Below are 20,299 nucleotides of genomic sequence, written 5' to 3'. Positions count from 1 at the left end.
ACATTACATCACCCTTATGAACACAAAAATCTCTTTTCACTAGCAAGCGAAACACAACTCAGTCACAAACGAAGCACAAGAAAACGACTACACTCAGCCAAAACCGCTTTGGTTACAACTTTAAGTTCCCACGCACAGTAAATGACGGCGGACGCAGTTTTGAATCCATCACTTACTATCGAGACAGCACTTTCACGGGACAGATACTGAACTCTAATGTAAGCAAGTACACCTCCGTAACCAACAGTCTCGACTCTTGCAAAGTACGATGTTTACATCGCATTCTTTCATTAAACTTTAAGGACCACTGTGCATTGAAATATAGCCAAAAAACACAAATAAGATGCACAGGTAAGAATGAAGTTTAGATGATACTGTCAGATGCAGTTTATAGAGCACTGTAACACATAGGATTTCAAAGTTATTTAGAAGTCTAAAGTCAAATACAGTAGAACCTCGATAATTCGAAATTGGTTAATTCAAAATCCTGCCCAATTCGAAGAAGCTCTCGTTCCCGGAAACATGAGGTACAGTTTTGCATGTTATTTAAATTGTTTAATTCGAAATACGGATAATTCGTAATTCGAAGTACAATGTCAGCCCCATTACCGAAATTCAGACTTTTAATTCGAAACTGCCTTTACAGTCTAAAACAATAGTATGTTACAGAGTAATTTCAAATCGAAATTTATTTGCGTCACAATAGAACGCGTGTTCCGGAACGTGGAGTGGTAGCTTTCCGCACTTACTCACTTCGGTGGGTCTACAGTGCACTTTATGATTGCTAAATTGAATGAAATCGGAATTCCTTTGTATTCAATCCTTTAAGGAACGCCGTAATATCACGCAACAGGCAGTGTGCGGAAAAACAGAATCCGCGAACACTGGCGATGCCGACAGTTGATGAAATAACGTGGCTCATATAATAAATTCGTAGGCACCGAACAATACTGTCATTGCCGACGAAACTACATTGTTTTATTTTAATGCGAGCCCAAACGGTCTTATGGTTTTAAAGGAGATAGTGCCAGCCGGAGAATCGTACAAAGGTCGGGGATGGGGGTCATTGTAGTGCGTTGCAATGCACATGGAAGCAAGAAACTTTATCCCCTCATCATAGGAAAGTTCGATAAGCCACAATGTTATAAGGATGTCGGGCACTTTCCATGCCAGTACAAAGCATCTAGAAATGCAAACGGTACAGAAATCCAAAAAATAATGCATTTGCACAGGGGAACCAGCATAATTTATCCTCGTCTTCGAATTGTGTTTTTTTTTCTTTCGTTGCGTGAGGTTATGTTTGTCAGTGATTTATCCGTTGATGGATTTATCCAAGTGCATTATTTAAACATTGTAAATACACCTTGTTGGACACATTTCAGAAATAGTTCTTTCCATGGCATTTGAAAAGTTTAAACTATGAATCGAGGTGATTGCATGTATTACTGGGTCTTAGAACACTTTGTGACGCGGCAAGTGTTTACATTTCTGAAGTACGAGAAGTGCCATGGAGGGAAATCGTACAAGGATAGAGTCATAGGAAAGTTCGATTTTAAGGGCATCGGGTACTCTCTGTGTAAATTCAAGGCATCTAAAATGCATACAGTATAGTAATCCAATGAATAAAGCACTTGCACATGGGAGCCAGCATAGATTTCTCCTCGTCTATGAATCATGCTTTTTTTTCTCTTTCTTTCTTTCGTTGCATGAGGTTATGTTTGCCAGTGAGATATCCAAGTGCATTATTTGAATACTGTAAATGCACCTTCTTGGATATATTTTGGAAATAGTTCTTTTTCCATGGCATTTTAAAGGTATAAACTGTGAATCAAGGTTAACTGCATGCAGTAACGGACCTTAGAATATTTTGTAACGCGGTAAGAGTTGGTACTTTTGAATTGTAATTTGGCAGTTAATTCGAAATCACGTAATTCGAAGTCCAGTTTTTTAGTCCCAACAACTTTGAATTAACGAGGTTTTACTGTACGTATTTTTAGTTGTATTTTATGAGACACTTCGCATTTCTATGCATTGTTTTACACTTATTTGTAATTGGCTGATGATGACCATGAATAATGGTCGAAACCAGTACTAATTTTTATTAAATAGGAATGTAAACTTACATTTCTTATTTTAATAGTATTGAAAGGTGGAACCATTATATACCTTCTTTTAACTTAATATTGAACTCACTTCAATACGGAAAAATATGAAATTCTTATCTCTTAAAATTTGTTCATGATATAAACATCTAAAAATGGGTTTTAAAGTACGCTCGTCTAGTTACTGTAGCTACGACACGTTTCGAGATTCTCATTCCTGGGTAATGTGTTTTAAGAAGAAATTTAAAATTGGGTCAAGAAAGATTTGCTAATTCGTGTCTAAAACATACCAATTTGAACAAGAAGATAGTAATTGTAACGAGACATTTTTTGTGGAAGAAGCGCCGCAATTAATAGAAAGTCAGGGCCCAGAGTGGTGTTTAATACGGATCAGTCTGGTTTTCATGAAGAGTTATATTCTGGCAGGACCCATAATGAACGAGGAGAAAAAGTCGTATTAGCGGAAGCACAATCTATGAATCGTATTAACGGAAGCACAATCTATGAATTTGCTAACCCATAACTACACAATACAGCCAATAATTTTGGCAAATGGACAACTCCTGCTTAAGTTGCTAGTGGTGTTGAAAGAAAAAATGGCAAATTTGGTCCTAATATAGGAAAAAAAAAAAAAAAAAAAAAAAACCTATTTACTGCACCGAATTTGTACACTTTGACTTCAAAGTCTGGAAAACTGACCAAAGAACTTTTGCAGAAATGGTGACGGGATGTTTATTATCAGCTATTACCTAGTTCTGGATTCATGGACCAGACAGAAAGAAGAAAATGTAAATAACTAAAGTTGGGAGTAAGAAAAGCATTAATGTTCAAACAAGTCCCAAAGGAGCCACTGGACTTATCCAGCTGTCAGATGTTTTGGGCTTCTGCATTTGGAAGCAATTTATTTGTCTTTTGTAAGATTTAATTTTGTTAAACTCTTTAGATATCAAAGTACATTTATTATTATTTACATTTTATGGCCTTCATTGGACCACTCTAGCCAACTTTATACAAAGAATTTTTCAGTTTCCTGTCAGCCCAGTACTTCTTCATTTTCTCTGATCTTATCCTTCTTTCTTAATCAGAAATCACCCTTCCTATTGTTTGTTTATTGATTCTGATTTGCAGTCAGGTTTGTTTGTCTGTGAGTTTCTTGATTTTGTCGGTTTTGTTTCTTAGGTCTTGCACTGTAATTTATAGTTCATCCATATCTTCCTTGATTTCTGTAATCCACTTAATGTTGCACTTACTATTCCATACTTTTTCTATTATTCTCCTGATGATCCTGTTCTCTGGTGTCCTGATTAGATGTCCAAAAAAAATGAAATGCGTTTCTTCCTGATTGTGCTCATTACTGATTCTATTTCCTTGTAGACTGTTTCATTAGAAGCTACTCTCCAGTGTCCATCTTTTTGGTATGATTTGTTGATGCATGTTCTAATGATTCTTCTCTCTATCTTGAGTATTTTGTCTATTTGTGCAGTGTTAGTTGTTTTGAAGATGGTTTCGCTAGCGTATGTTATTTCTGGTTGAGTGACTGTTTTGTAATGTTATAATTTTGTTGCTATTGACAGGCCCTTTTTGTTGTAGGTATTCTTGGTGACATATTGTGCTCTGGTCAATTTATTTATTCTGTTATGCCATGCTGGCTTTTCATTGAGGTTATATGTTATGATTTCTCCCAGATATTTAAATTTATCTACAATTTTGATTTCTTTGTTTCCTATGGCAATTTGGTTTATGAGTGGTGGGTCAGTAAACATGATTACTGTCTTTTCAAAGGATATTCCAAGACCAATTTTCTGTGCTATTTCCTGTAGTGATATAACTTGTCTGGTTTCCTGAATACTGTTGGACAAGAAAGCAAGGTCATCGGCAAAACCTAAGCAATTTAAACTTATGTTTTCTTTGGGTCTTCCAATTCGGATGTTCTTTGGGTTACTCTTGTACCATTTCTTCATTATATATTCCAAGGCACAGTTGAAGAGCAGTGGTGACAAGCAATCTCCTTGTCTTAAGCCTGTTTTTATGATGAATGGCTCACAGAATTCCCCTCTGAACTTGACTTTTGATTTAGTGTTGGTTAAGGTGAGTTCAATCAATTTGATTAATTTTGGATGGAGGCCAAAATTCCTTGAAATTTTCAACATTGAAGGTCTATGGATACAGTCGTAAGCTTTTTTGAAGTCCATGAAGGTTATTGCAAGAGGTCTGTTTTGCTTCTTGTAATATGCTATGGCTCATTTTAAAGTGATTTCAGACATGCCAACTTTCAAAAGTAAAAACTCAGGAGAAAGTTGGCAGCGAATCGCGACGTATTACGACACGTCACTGATGACAGTACATGTACTAATTAATTATAATTCAATACATTAACAATTCTATTTGGCCTATATATGTATTTCATCATTTATATGTGACTACTAAACACTGGACATGCCTGAACTGTAGGAACATGTGACTTATCCTTCAACATGGTGATCACATTATGACTAATTGTTGTTCAACACACCCGTAGCTGACTTAACCCTCTTCAGAAACTCGGAACTAAAATTTAGCTCAAAGCACTTGCCTTGCTGAACTGATTTCAAGGTTTAAAGTTTTTCCAAAGTTTGTTCAGACAGCAAGGATTTGAACTGTGTTTTTGTCTTTGTGACTCTGCTAAAAATCCTTTCCCATTCTGCAGTGCTACGAAGAATTGATAAAATAGCAAGCATCACCTTAGAGAGTCTGTCATGTGTAAGTTCACCATCAGCTGATTTCATCTGACCTACCAATGCCCATTGAACATCAATTCTTCCTTTTGCCAGATCTCTTTCTTCGAGCTGAATGTTACAGAACTGGGAGTGCAGAATATCAGTTTATTTATCTAAATGTTCTGTTTCACTAGTCAGAATGTTCGGAAACTTGTTAATGAAAAAATTCAAGGCTAGAAAATGATGCCTTACTTATAACAGAAATATTTGCAACTTCTGCATTAATTAAAACTTCATCTTTGAACAGAAATGTGTGTACCATGTAGTCACATGATGAAGAGAAACACTTTCTAACAGACTTAAAGAATATGCATTTTTCCTCACACTTCAAAGTGTTCCCTACAACAAACGCAGAGTTCCCTACCATCAGATCACAATCATCCTTTGGATTTGCTGGAATATGATAATCTATATCAAGGAGAGAGGAAGAGCTTTTAATAACGGGTGGTTTCACAAACCCTGCCATCACATTCTTCAATAGTTCCTCCAAAACTGACCTCAATAAGTGGAATGTACAGCATACTTGACTGAAGAGCTACGTTTGGATTCTCAAAGATATCCATAAAAATTGAGAGAAAAAGGCAAAAAGATTTATGTAAATTTGATTAAAGGAACATGAACAGTCTTTCTTCACGTGACAATGCATGTTCTTACAAGGAAACATCGACTGTGGTTAAGTCGCCGATCGCGATGAAACTTGGAAAACACATTGAGGTACACGTAAAAAAGATGTCAGCATAAATTTTGGGTGCCAACATTCATTAGGGCGTTAACTACGGGACCTGAAATTTGCGAAATTTCAAATTCCGCGCAATCAGCAATGAATACCTGCTGGCCAATGATGCTAAGCCGGCACACTGCGTGCCTGGAGACACGCCTCTGCACGTCCTCCCCTCCCTCCTCCAACTGGTTCGCCGCCGCACGTTTCCCTTCACCCCATGCTTGCCGGCCGCTTAGCTGTTGAACGAGACCGGATATACTCTTTGCTTTTTTTCGTACTATAATTATTGAAATTCTTTAAATAACGTTCTGTTTCACACATAATGATAATAAATAACCAAAACTAATATACCCATATTTAATTCAAATGTTATATTTTCATTCCCGCTAATTCCGGTGAGTTGTCACATTCGTGGGTACAACTCCGAGTTAAGTACCACAGGGTGTGGTCAAACGTGGGATGGGGTACCGCGCCCTACCTACGCTTAAATTATTATTTACTTCTAAAACGCCTTAAAGCTGTCGGTAGTGTCCTTTAGAGTGGACATACGTATGGAATTAATTAAATTAAATCACCCACCACTAAATAAATCTCCCACCTTTAAACAACGTTAAATACCTTTTTATGTAAAGAAATTAAGTGCCCGGGTAGAGGATCTCAATGAATGTAAAGAGATTCGGTACCTCGGGATATCAAAACCTGGTTATAGGTCCAGATCTTCTTTTTATGTCCCCTTCCCCCCCCCATTGCGTGTACGCTATCAGTTGTGTCATAACGAAACAACATCGCGGATGACAACAACAACAATTATAAACTCCCGAGTTTGAAGCTACTGGTATTGTCCATATTGCGTACTCTGGTATAAGGAATATGCCTATAGGTAGAATGTTTTTATTTGTGCTTGTACTGAACGATTTATTTATGTTGTGCAGTGACAGGCACAACACATTTCAATTGAAGCAATAGTTGTCGAATGTAAATAAATTTAATGCATAGGCAACTTTGATATGAGTATGACATGGAATGTAGTAAAGTTTGACGTAATAAGAAAAGCCTTGAAAAATAAAAAAGATGTGCATTTACAGTATATATGCAGTAGATATACAGTAATTACAGGCAGACCTATAGTCTTACTTTACCGGTACTTTTGCGTTATAGCTGACGAAGGTCTATGTATTTAACAAGTACCGATATTAAAGTATCACACTACAGTCTTCTGGGCACAGTGGCAGTTACATACGCAAAAAGTTAAATGGCTATTGTACGAACTGGTACAAGAACAAACAATTACAAGGCAACACAATAAATGACTCCGTATACATTACATCGGGCAAATTCCCCGTCAATAACTGCTAGTAAACAAAATTAATCTTTGGTCTATTCGAATCATTAAAAAAAAGTGAAAAGAAAACCGAAGCAAAACACAATTAACAACAGGCATCATACATTTTTTTTTGCTAATTTGCTTTCCGTCGCACCGACACAGATAAGTCTTATGGCGACAATGGGATAGGAAAGGTCTAGGAGTTGGAAGGAAGCGGCCGTGGCCTTAATTAAGGTACAACCCCAGCATTTGCCTGGTGTGAAAATGGGAAACTACGGAAAACCATCTTCAGGGCTGCCGACAGTGGGATTCGAACCCACTATCTCCCGGATGCAAGCTCACAGCCGCGCACCTCTAACCGCACGGCCAACTCGCCCGGTGCAATGTTTTCATAAACATTTCAGAAAACTTAAACTGACTAATACAACGTGGAAATTACAAAGGAGAGATATGAGGAAGGCTGATAGAGTACGCAAAGTGTAGCACCGGTTCTCTTCAACAGCTAAGAAGACGGGCAGGCGTGGAGTGAAGGGAAACGTGCGGTGGGGAACCAGAAGGAGGGGCGGAGGTGTGTAGGTGAGGAGGTGCAGAGGCGTATCTCCAGGCACGCAGTGTGCCGGCTTAGCATCATTGGCCAGCAGGTATTCTTCGCTGAGCGCGCAGAATTTGAAATGTCGCAACTTTTAGGCCCCTTAGTTAACGCCCTAATGAATGTTGGCACCCAAAATTGATGCCGGCATCTTTTTTACGTGTACCTCAGTGTGTTTTCCAAGTTTCATCGCGATAGGCGACAACCACGGTTGATGTTCCCTTGTTAGTGTCATCAGTAGTTTCATTTTTTTTTAGTGAAACTGATGACTGGGTTTTCCTTTTAAGTGAGGAGTGTGGTGAAATGTTATGACAACCCTTCACCTTTTCAGACAAACAAGACACATCTGCACTTAAACTGTGCTTACAAATTTTGTAAGTCTTCAAAGTTCCCATCTAACAATCCTTACTCACAATTTCACTCCTGAATAAAGTAACCAAATGGTCCCACAGCAGCAAAATCCTATCTAAACACCTTCTTAGTGATAACCAGCGAGTAGAAACATACTTCAGAATTTTCCTGACCTCTGTGTTGTGTAAAGTCTGAAATTCTCTGAACTTTTCTTTCCTCTTTGCACTCCTTACCAGATAATAAAATATATCAATTATACTTTCATCTACATTTACGGGCAAGCACACCACACCCTTCCCTGCAGCAAGATTAATTAGGTGACAAGAGCAGCCTACGATGATTATGTCACTATGTTCCCGCTTCAAACATCCTGCCACATCATTCTTTAATCCTACCATTACAGGATCATTATCAGCACCAAGAGCTAGGCAGTTTTTAATGGAATGCGGAATTCCTGAAAAGCTGAGAGCAAAAGATTGGCAATGTTAGCTCCAGTAGCATCCCCTTCTAAATTAGGGTCAGAGAATAGACGACTCGGAATTTCATTCAGTTCAGGCCTAAAAAATGTTACAACAATGGGATATATTTTCAAGTCTCTTTTATTGCTACCATCAGTAGAAACAGAAAATGCATTCACCTACAAATGTGATACAATTTTCGCCCTTTCTTCCATGCACATTTCTGTAATGATAGCCGCTGGTTTCATTCTTGCACACCCATATCGGCTAGCGATTTCCGAATCAGGAAACATTTTGCGAAACAAAGGTCCCGAGTGATCGGCACAATTTACAGGCAGGTTATGTTCTACGATAAATGACGTAAATAACGCCGCGGCATTTGTCACAGGATTTACATCTTGGTTTTTACATGAAAAGTTCAGTTTCTTGTTTCTTTCTACACACTGGGCACTCTCCTTATGGTTTTTCGTTTGCATGTGCTTGAGTATATCGCACTTCCCGCCATGCGCAACTGAAAAGTCACACCTACATATAGTACAGAATATGATCGTTGGTCCCTTCCTGGATTGACTCAAACATGGAAACTCTTCCTTATAAGCACTTTTAAACACTGCATCATAATTCTTTTTTGACATTTTGGCCAAAGCAAATATTAAGACACAACATGAGCACTTCTGCAAGTCCTGGCCCGGGTAAACGACTATGGCATGCTACTACTGACGTTAGGTTACTCGCTTGACTCGACTGCAAAGGGAGTGACTGTATTATAGACCAAAGAGGAGCGTATGACTGGCTACCGTGCCCCGTACTGCTATCTGGTATCATTATTAGAACTACTATCGACCAGTCATACTCAGCCATATATCGACAGGACGAGAAAATCCGCCGAAGTTTAAAATAATACGAAAATTACTGATACTGTTCTGAAAATCGGGAGATTGGTCCTGGCGATCGGGAGTAACGATGAAAAATCGGGAGTCTCCCGCTTAAATCGGGAGACTTGGCACGTCTGTGATTTGTTCTGCACAGCTTCCCTAAGGTCTGAAGCCTTCTTGGTATTCACCTAATTCATTCTCTAGTTGCTCTCTGATCCTCTTGTATAGGATTCTGGAGAAAATCTTGTATGCGCAGTCTAAGAGAGAGATACCTCTGTAATTATCTGGATTGCTTTTATCTCCTTTTTTGTGGAGTGGGTGAATTATGGCTGTGGTCCAATGTTCGGGGAACTTTTCTGTTATCCAGATTTTTGTTAGGACCATGTGTAAGGATGTTCGAACTGTATCACTGGCATATTTCCACATTTCTGCAAACACTTGGTCTTCTCCACAAGCCTTATAATTTTCCAACTCTTTGAGTGCTGTTTCCGCCTCTTGGATTGTTGGGGGGTTTATGAGTTCCAGTGGGGTTTTGATGGGTGTGTCTGTATTAATTGCTACAAGTTCCTGGGGTTCTTCACAATTCAAAAGTTTAATGAATGCTCTTGACATGATTTCGGCATTTTCCTTGTCATTGTGTGTCGTTTTTCCATCCTCACTTTTCAGCATTAATGTGGGAGGGGCAAATTTTTGTACTTGTCTTCCAAACATTTTGTAAAAGTCTCTGGAATTGGTTTTGTGGTAGTTTTCTTCTACTGAGTTGATTAGATCTTTCTGTGATTGTCTCTTGGTTTGTCTGATAATTTGTGTAAACTTTTTCCTGATATTTTTGAGGTTGGTTGCACTTTCTTCTGTTTTGTGTGTTTGAAATTTTAACCATGCCTGATGTCTTTCTTCATGAATTTTGTCACATTCTGAGGTCCACCAGGCAAGTTTTTTATGTGTGTTCAATGGGACTAAATTTTCAGCTTGTTGCCTGAGAATTGGAACCAGTTCTTCTAAGTTTTGTTTCATGTGATTTCTCTATATTTATCATTCCTAATTAATTGGTGTGGATCAAAGTTCCTCTTTCGTTTATTGCGTTTTGGTTTCTTTTTTAGTGGTGTGAACTTAATTTTGATTTTGACTATGTAATGATCTGAACCTATATCTACTCCTCTTAATACTTTAACATTGTAGATTTCTCTGTGGAAGGTTTTGTCCATAAATACGTGATCCAGCTGCCATTCCCCTTTTCTCCTATCAGGTGTAATGATCTGAACCTATATCTACTCCTCTTAATACTTTAACATCGTAGATTTCTCTGTGGAAGGTTTTGTCCATAAATACGTGATCCAGCTGCCATTCCCCTTTTCTCCTATCAGGATGTTTCCAAGTTTTAAGTTTGTTGGGCCTCCTTTTGAAGTAGGTGGACTTTGAGGTTAGTTTGTGTTCTCTGAAGAGTTCAACAAGTCTTTGACCATTCTTATTTGTATGTTTCTGTGGAGCCCATTTCCCAATGATATCTCGGTATTTCTTTTCTCTTCCGAGTTAGGCATTGAAGTCCCCTAATAGGATCTTAATGTTGTTAATATTTATTTGGTTTACAGTTTGGTCAAGGAGATCCCAAAACTTTTCCACTTCCTTCCTATTCTTTGTTAGAAAATTCTTTTCATTAGTAGGGGCATGGGCATTTATGATGGTATAAATTTTGTTGGATGCTTTTAAACTCAAAGTTGCAATTCTAGGTGAGATGGCTTGAAAATCGATTATCGAATCTATTATTTTTACATTGACTATAAACCCAGTTCCAAATTAAGGAACAATCTTTTAAAAGTACAATCTTTGACGCAAAACCAGTTTTCATCCCCGCGTTTTTGTAGCATGCGGCGGTACAGTTGGTACAAATGTGGCTATGTTAACACGAAACCATCACAATTTGTTAATCCAGTCGATTATTGTTTCAAAGAAGAATCTTCCGATATTATTATTTATAAATTTCATTTTCCGTATTGACAGATTCAAAGTATAGATAAGAAATGTCTTTTTCCACCATTCAATACACAATTTATTTTAATAGATTAAACTAGTACCGGTTTCGGCTCTTTAACGGCCATCATCAGCTAGTACATGATTTGTTTTAGCCATTAGACAATTCACAAGTTGTTATTGTATTAGGCATCCGGATGTCTAATAGGGGATGGAAATGTATACAATAGCATATAATTAAAATATCAGTAGTCAGAGTAAAAAAGTTACAAATTAGAACATGAGTATGTAAAACATATTAAAACACACAGGCCACAATATATAACATTTAAAAAGTTTCAACACATTAAAATGGTACGTATAGGTAGACACTTGTTAAAATTTTCAATTCATGCTACATAGATTCCATTCTTCTGTCCTCTGTGCAGTTCCTTTACTTCTAAGTTATGTTGATTTTAGCTGCGTAAGGTAATCTTCGAGAACATTCTGAAACTAGTGTACGTCTTATTGATATGGGCCTTTGTCATGAAGAAATTTTGTTGTGTTATATATCTCAACTTGTGATGTACTATGGCAAGTTTCAATATAGCAAGCAGCAGGTCTCGAGCTTGTATTTAGAAGTAGTTGGTGGCAACACCTCTCTCGTCTACGTTTGTTGTTGTAGTCTGTAAAGATAAGGTGATATAAGTATGCCGGTAGGGTGTGTATGAAGGAATGCCTAGTGTGTGTACGGAAAGAGTACTTACTATAGTTGTTGTGGAAGTCTTGTGCCGATGTGTTTGGAGGTTTGTTGTGTTCTACTGCGAGTGCGTCTGGGGCTCATATTAGCTGTGGAGGGGAATGTAGGTGGAGGGGAAGAAGGGGTGGCCGTAGGAGAAGTAGGGGCTGGGTCAGGCTTGTGATTCGTTGGTTTGTTAGAGCGTGTGTTTACTATTTTGAGGTAATCATTCTTTAATGTCGGAATGGCTTTGTCAAAAATGATGCTGGTTTTTTCAGTAATATCATTAATGTTATGATTGGGGTTGGCGTATTGGTCTAAAGAAATGTAGAAATCTTCGGTTATGTTGAGCAGGGGCCCTTGGAGTTTATATTTAGTATCGTCATGTCGTTATTGATGTTAGTGAAACTATGCTTAGATTCTTCTACATGTTGGCCTATTGATGAGAAATGGTTATGTTTTACTGCATTTATATGTTCATTGTAGCGGATGGTGAAGTTTCTGCCTGTACGTCCTATGTAACTTATGTCACAGTTGTTACATTTGATACGGTAGACACCTGATTGGTGGTATTTATTGTTATTATTGACTGTTTTAGTGTTATGTATAATGTTGGTACTATTGTGTGTGGTTTTGAATGCTGTTTTTATGTTGTGCTTCTTGAAAATATTAGTTATAGTATATATGTGGGTGTTGTTAAAGGTAAATAGGGCATAGTCTTTTTTGGGTTTGGCTGTTTTTGCTAATTTAGTTTTAGGTTGTGATTTTATTTTGTGAATGATTTTGTTGACCATTTCTTTGCTGTATCCGTTATGTTTAGCTATGTCGTGAATTAACTTCAATTCATTGTTTTGGTCTTCTGTTGTCATTGGGATGTTAAAGGCTCTATAAATCATACTATAATAGGCTGCTCTTTTTTGTGTATTGGGATGAATGGAGTCATTTTTTATGGTATTTGAGGTGTGTGTGGGTTTCCTGTAGATCTTGTAAGATAAGTGGTTGTCGTGTCTGGTTATTGTTAAGTCTAGGTAATTTAGTATACGGTTATTTTCGGTTTCTTTGGTGAATTTAATTTGGGGATCTAGAGTGTTAAGCTTGTCTAGTATAGTTTGTGCGTCAGTGGATCTATTATCTAAAACTACGAAGACATCGTCAACAAATCTGCACCAAAAATGTATATTATCTATTTCTTCGATTGACGTGTGTTCTAAGTTATCTATATATATTTCTGCTAATATTCCGGAGGCAGGAGACCCCACAGGTAGGCCTTGTTGCTGATAAATGGTATCGTGAAATCTGAAATAGTTATTGTTTATGGCGAATTCAAGTAAGTTTATGACTTCGTTTATTTCTAAGGTGCTCAAGTTGCTATTGTTTTTTAGGTTAGATTCTATTATTTTGATTGTTTGTTTAACAGGAATGTTAGGGTACATATTTATTATGTCAAATGAAGCAAGGGTATGGTGTTGTTCGATCTTTAGCTCTTTGGTTCTGTTGCAGAAATCTATTGAGTTTAGTATTGTTTTGTTTGCTAAAAATGTATAGTGCTTTTTTTAAAATTTTTGGATGAATTGCGATAATTTGTAGGTTGGACTGGCTCTATAGTTTATAATTGGTCTCATAGGTACGTCTTCCTTATGTATTTTTGGGTAGGCTTTCGCAGTCGGTAATTGAAGGTTCATTGTTATGAGTTTAGCAGATTCAGTTTCAGTGAGAAGAAAGTGTGTGTTTTTAAGTAAAATTTTTAAATTCCTTTGTATGTTGTTGGTTGGATCTCGGCGTTTAATAGAAAAAGTATTGTCTTGGAAACATTTTTTAGTCTTTGTTATGTATTCATTTTTATCCATAATGACCGTAGTGTTGCCTTTGTCGGCCTTCGTTACTAGTAGATTGTTCTGTTTTATTTTATTTTTAAGTATGTTTAAGTTCGATCTATTGGTGGTATTCATGTTTGGGTTATTATTGTGGATGCTATTGATGTATTGCGGGATCACAAGCCTGACCCCGCCCCTACTTCTCCTACGGTCACTCCTCCTTCCCCTCCACCTACATTCCCCTCCACAGCTAATATGAGCCCCAGACGCACTCGCAGTAGAACACAACAAACCTCCAAACACATCGGCACAAGACTTCCACAACAACTATAGTAAGTACTCTTTCCATACACACACTAGGCATTCCTTCATACACACACTACCGGCATACTTATATCACCTTATCTTTACAGACTACAACAACAAACGTAGACGAGAGAGGTGTTGCCACCAACTACTTCTAAATACAAGCTCGAGACCTGCTGTTTGCTATATTGAAACTTGCCATAGTACATCACAAGTTGAGATATATAACACAACAAAATTTCTTCATGACAAAGGCCCATATCAATAAGACGTACACCAGTTTCAGAATGTTCTCGAAGATTACCTTACGCAGCTAAAATCAACATAACTTAGAAGTAAAGGAACTGCACAGAGGACAGAAGAATGGAATCTATGTAGCATGAATTGAAAATTTTAACAAGTGTCTACCTATACGTACCATTTTAATGTGTTGAAACTTTTTAAATGTTATATATTGTGGCCTGTGTGTTTTAATATGTTTTACATACTCATGTTCTAATTTGTAACTTTTTACTCTGACTACTGATATTTTAATTATATGCTATTGTATACATTTCCATCCCCCATTAGACATCCGGATGCCTAATACAGTAACAACTTGTGAATTGTCTAATGGCTAAAACAAATCATGTACTAGCTGATGATGGCCGTTAAAGAGCCGAAACCAGTACTAGTTTAATCTATTAAAATAAATTGTGTATTGAATGGTGGAAAAACACATTTCTTATCTATACTTTGAATCTTCCGATAGTTAATGTAATACTTGTGAAAGCGGTGTAAGATGTGTATGGTGCACACAGTTTCTGTGCCTTGTCCACTTTCTTGTAAACAATCACTATTGTACCAAATACAAGTAGAAAGAAATTGGGCGTGAATTTTTTCAAAACTTATTGGTATCGTCGTTTAAACATCGTCCTTGCAGACAATTGTTTCATGTGCTGTATTCATATTTACGTTTCGAAAATCTGGCCAGTAAGTTACGGGGAACACGCTAACTATATGCTGCCGGACTGCTGGCGCGACCCGACGCGGCCCAGCTGGATCAAGTCCGCTACTTCACTCCTCCCTACCTCTCTGCCACACCCCGATACTCCCGCGGATCTTTTAATTTTACTACTATTTATTTGTTAAATTTTGGCGTTCAAAACTTGCGCTGGACACATGCAGTTTGCACCTTAGCATTCTATTGCCTCCAACGAATATTCCTACCCAATTTCAACCGGATCCGAGCGTAACACATGTATGTGTTCCCTTGTAAGTCCAATTACGTATTTCGCCCATAAAAGTATTAGTATCTTATGGAACACTGCTATTTTGGATTTATATCATCAGTGTGTGTGTGAACTTTACACGTGCAAACAATTACATCTCGTATTTAATTACAAGAGCAGAAAAAGTTTTTTGCCTTTATCTCAAAACTTTAAAAACTGGACTAAATGCCCTTCAACAACAAAGATTCAATTGTACAATATTAAAGAATGTTAATTTGAAAACTAAATTTTTCATACTTTAAATGCATGCATTTTAACTTATGGCTGAGACTCATCAATGGCATGGAAAATGAATCTAGATATCTTCACAAGAGAAATCCTCACCTTTAAATGTCCCAATAAATGTCCGAGAATCCTGCAGAATGATACGGACTCGGTAGTTGATGTGTTGGAGCATCTTATTGTTCTTGCTGATCGTCTAAAATAAAGGAAAGGTCAGAAATTAGCAATTATCATGAAAAATCTAATAAAAACATTAAGATTAAATATATCTCAATTGGGGTGTCAAGGAATGTAAAACAAACACACAACACTGATTCTTGTTCTTATGCAAGTGATTATATTCAATACTAGCTGATGTACCCGTGCTTTGCCACGGAACTCTACATTGCATACAGAATTATAGGTTAAGTAGTGTACACGTAGTGAGTAAGACTGTATTAAATCGCATAGCTCTTAGCATTACCCCAGAAACGCGACGGGGAAGTCACCATTCGTCTTTTCTCAAGCGAAGACTGGGTTATGGAATTTTCATTGTAATGGTAGGCCCTCTTGCCTACCATCAGTCACAATGAAGTTTAGGAGTTTTCATTATAATTGCAGACAATCACTCTCCGCCTGCGTTTTCACATCCTCAGAAAGACTGTCTCAGTAGTTTTCCCAACTGAAATCAACATAGGTTATTACAATGACATCAGTAGGAATGTCGCTATCAATAGCAATGCCATCATACGAAATACTCAACCAAATGAAAAAACACAGATTTTCTCACTTTTAACGAACAGTACTATGCTGCAGAGCTGGAATGACCAAGCTGCAGACAGCCGTTAAGTGTGCACACTGCTCACTCCAATCGCCATGAATAGCTAGAATACTACGATGAACCAGTGTGTTACGTGCCAGCAGTATCATAAAATGTATGAACCAGGGAATGGCACGCCAAAGAAGAAAGTTATTTAATTCCCCAGCTATTTCCCATCAATATTTAGGCAGGCTGTTATAATCGGTACGCAGCAGTGATCCCATTTATCGGAGATGAGTGGCACCATAACGGACAAAGAACGTCACAACAAACAAGGGACAATGTAATTGTTGATCAATTTTATGAACTTTCGATACTGTCGGCCTTCATATTTAGTCTTCCGACTCTGAAATACCATTCTTATCATAGTCGATACGGTAAAACTGAATAAAACATAAATGATGGGAAATTATATTCTCTATAACTTTTGTTATGTAGTACTTTTCGATAGGACCAACAATATAAGTATGTAAAAATTAAATTTCAGTTGCCTTCCCCTAAACTAAGATTTCATCTAGGGTGAATTAAATTGTTTATAGCTTAGACTGTAGTTTCTTATTCCACGACTCTACCGATTTTCATTAAATTCTGTTAAGGGGCCCATAGACGTGCAAATTGGATTGTACAATATATTGTTAGCTGCCCACAGACATACGATATTATTGCACAACAATCGGGTTTGTGCAATAAATAGAATCGTGTGGAGATAATATTGCAGGTTGTGTAATATGTTGTGGAAAAGTGGCCATAGACGTACAATATGCGTGGCAATATATAGCGAGTCCATGCCGGTATTTTGTTTCGTGAACACTCTTTTCTGTATCACGATGCCGTTTCACTTCCTTCCGGAAGTTTGTACGCAGAGAACTGATTTTTTTTTTTAACTTCTTGCCTGTCGGCGTTCGGGTATTTTTTGCGATATTTCTTAATAAGCATCTCGTTCCGTTCACTTTTTTTAAACGCGATTACTGTAATCTTTGCTCTTAGAGCCGGAAGGCTTCGATAAACTCCAAAATAAATTTTTTCACTACCTGTTTGTCTGCCATCACGATACGTTCTCCCCCACTTGTTGATACCAACAGGCGGGAGGACGCAATATTGCACAATATTGTCGAACACACGGCACAGTATTTTGCGATTTGCGCAATATATTTCAAACTCTTTTGATTTCGTACAATATATTGCACAACCCTTCAATATTAAATACACACTATCAATTATATTGCACAAACCCTGATATTCCGCAATAATATTGTACGTCTATGGGCCCCTTTAACCCATTTTCTCGTGGCTCGGCATTGATATGGACTTAGCAACAAAAACACAAATTCATGAATTTCTGTGTTACCATAGCTGATACAGTAAAAGTTTATAAGAAATGAATGACCGTAAATTCAATTCTACTGTATTTAACTTTAGTTATGTAGCATTTATCGACAGGACCACATCGTTCTTGATAAATTGGAAAACGGTGAAGAGAATCTCAACGAAAACAACGAGCATAAAAACATCTTATATGAGAATATTAGCAAATACTTAGAATGGGTAGACGTGAAACAGACTAGACGAACAAGAGATATAATCAAACACGACATCGCAGAAGCACAGCCCAATCTCCCTCCTCCCTCACATGTTATTTTAGATGGCGATAAAACTCTACTTCCCTTCTCTCCAGAGCTTTCCATGAATTGTCAAACTGTATCACATCGTTACTTCACCAGGTCGCACTCAAAGACAGACCCTCTAGACAGCGCAGAATAAACATCTTTTGCAAACAAGAACGAGAGGCAAGATGACCTATTCTGATGACCTCCATTTTTATCAAAGGAGTCTCCAAAGAACGTTTATTTGTGCTTATTGTCAATGTTTTTCTTTTCAGTTCTTTATTTATACAGCTGAAGAGGACCACTAAGTGGTCGAAACATGTCCTGTAAGTTTTAATTTTATTCAATTTTGCCTGAGGCATTAATAAAGTATCGATTAGGTGGTTATTTATACTTACTTCTTGATTAAACATCGATACGGTCATGAAATGGACAACTTGTAATAGGACCACTAATTACATAAAATAAATTTCATTGTAAAGTCCGTATTGTCGTACATATACTTTAAGGTTAAGTCAATATTCCACCTTTACAATACCAAAAGTTTATTGTCTACTTATTTAAACAACATTATTTAAAATATGACGGTACATGTTTCACCTAACTTGTAGATATCATCAGCCATAAAATATTCAAGAAAAAGCACAAAAAAGACAAGGACAGAATAACACACTGAAATAAATCGGGTTGCCGAATACGTCAATTAAAATAGTGAGGCTGTTCTAGATTGTTCCGAGCACAAACATTCAAAAGTTGTTGATAAACAAACTTAAAATTATACGCATGAGATGATATAGTAAAACTTGGTATTAAAATTCTTCTTGGGGGTGCTGTTGACATGCAGTATTCAGGTCAGTCGGTAAAAGCTGATAATTAGGTGCACAATGTTATTTCTAGTAGTAAAAAAGACTATCAACGAGCATGTGTGGGGAATCCACTGAGATGATATAAAGATCGTCTAATTAGTGCAAAGTTGACATTTCTTATTAAAAATTAGGTGGAATATCTGATCGTATGCACTTTGGGAGTGGCGACCTCATCGTACTAACAGCCTATATCTGCTTCATTCATTACATCCCTGACCTGGTCAATGACTGGAAAGCAGGTTGTAGGTTTTCATTTTCATCTGATCGTATGATGACCTCCATAGTTCGTCTTCAGTCAGCCACAATCATCCATGCTAAGCTAATTACTCTTGAGAGGCGAGAACCCAAGTAATCAGAGGTGCCGCATTCTTCCCTTTCTTTCATTCTTATATTGTAAGATACAAAAAATCTTGCCTAATTTCAATAATTACAATAGTCCTTATTCTTATTCTAGGGCCGTCCACTGTATTTCTACATACGTCATACGATCAGATATTCCACCTAGTTTTCAATAAGAAATGTCAACTTTGCACCAATTAGACGATCTTTCTATCATTTCACTGGATTCCCTACACATGCTCGTTGATAGTATTTTTTCTACTAGAAATAACATTGTGCACCTAATTATCAGCTTTTACCGACGGACCTGAATACTGCATGTCAACAGCACTCTCACGAAGAATTTTAATGCCAAGTTTTACTGTATCATCTCATGCGTATAATTTTAAGTTTGTTCATCAACAACTTTTGAATGTTTGTGCTCGGAACAATCTAGAACAGCCTCACTATTTTAATTGACGTATTCAGCAACCCGATGTATTTCAATGTGTTATTCTGTCCTTGTCTTTTTTGTGCTTTTTCTTGAATATTTTACGGCTGATGATGTCTACAAGTTAGACGAAACATGTCCCGTCATATTTTAAATAATGTTGTTTAAATAATTAGACAATAAACTTTTGGTATTGTAAAGGTATGCCTTTGCTGGCAGGACCTAGTGTTTACAGTGCACAATGTTTTCTGGTATAGGCTAGAGCAATTTTGTTACTTTCATAGATCTGTCTCCGTCTTACCCTTGGCTTTGACAATATGAAAGTGACTGAGGTATGAGCGATGCTAGTAATGCCAATCCCTATGCAGCCAGTCTCTGCTATGAATGGTGTGAAAATGTTGCTCATAGGGTCGGTTGGTGTATGCATTTCAGTGGGTTTGGCAGACTGATATGTAACAGCAACTCTGGCTCTGTGAGGAAAGCAACGGGAAACTACCTCACTCCTCATTCCCTAGTACGCCTCTTCAGTGATGCCTAGGCCATCTATGATAGCTGATGGCAGAGCTGTTGAGGATCCCACCAGCGGAATCACTGACGGACTGAACATACATACATTGTAAAGGTGGAATATTGACTTAACCTTAAAGGATCACTAATAACAAATATTTGAGAATTAAATTTTAGGCCTTCCCTAAACTACCATTTCACTCAATGTGAATAAAATGAATTATAGCCTAGATTGTAGTGGCTCATCCCTAGACTTTACATACCAATTTTCATCAAATT

The 20,299-nt window shown here is 37.4% G+C and overlaps 1 protein-coding gene across 1 annotated transcript in view; it reads right to left on the bottom strand.

Annotated features, from left to right (window-relative positions):
• Nucleotides 1–20,299, bottom strand: part of SmB (small ribonucleoprotein particle protein SmB) — a 172,337-nt gene that overhangs the window by 132,310 nt on the left and 19,728 nt on the right. The window contains exon 2 of the mRNA XM_067150614.2: nt 15,578–15,671. Coding sequence (XP_067006715.1) covers nt 15,578–15,671 — 94 coding nt within the window. The remainder of the gene's footprint in view (nt 1–15,577; nt 15,672–20,299) is intronic.

The sequence above is a fragment of the Anabrus simplex genome, chromosome 7 (genome assembly GCF_040414725.1).
Source record: "Anabrus simplex isolate iqAnaSimp1 chromosome 7, ASM4041472v1, whole genome shotgun sequence".
In the NCBI taxonomy this organism is placed as follows: Eukaryota; Metazoa; Arthropoda; class Insecta; order Orthoptera; family Tettigoniidae; genus Anabrus; species Anabrus simplex.
Note: the sequence above shows the minus strand (reverse complement) of the source record. Positions and strands in the feature narration are given on the sequence as shown.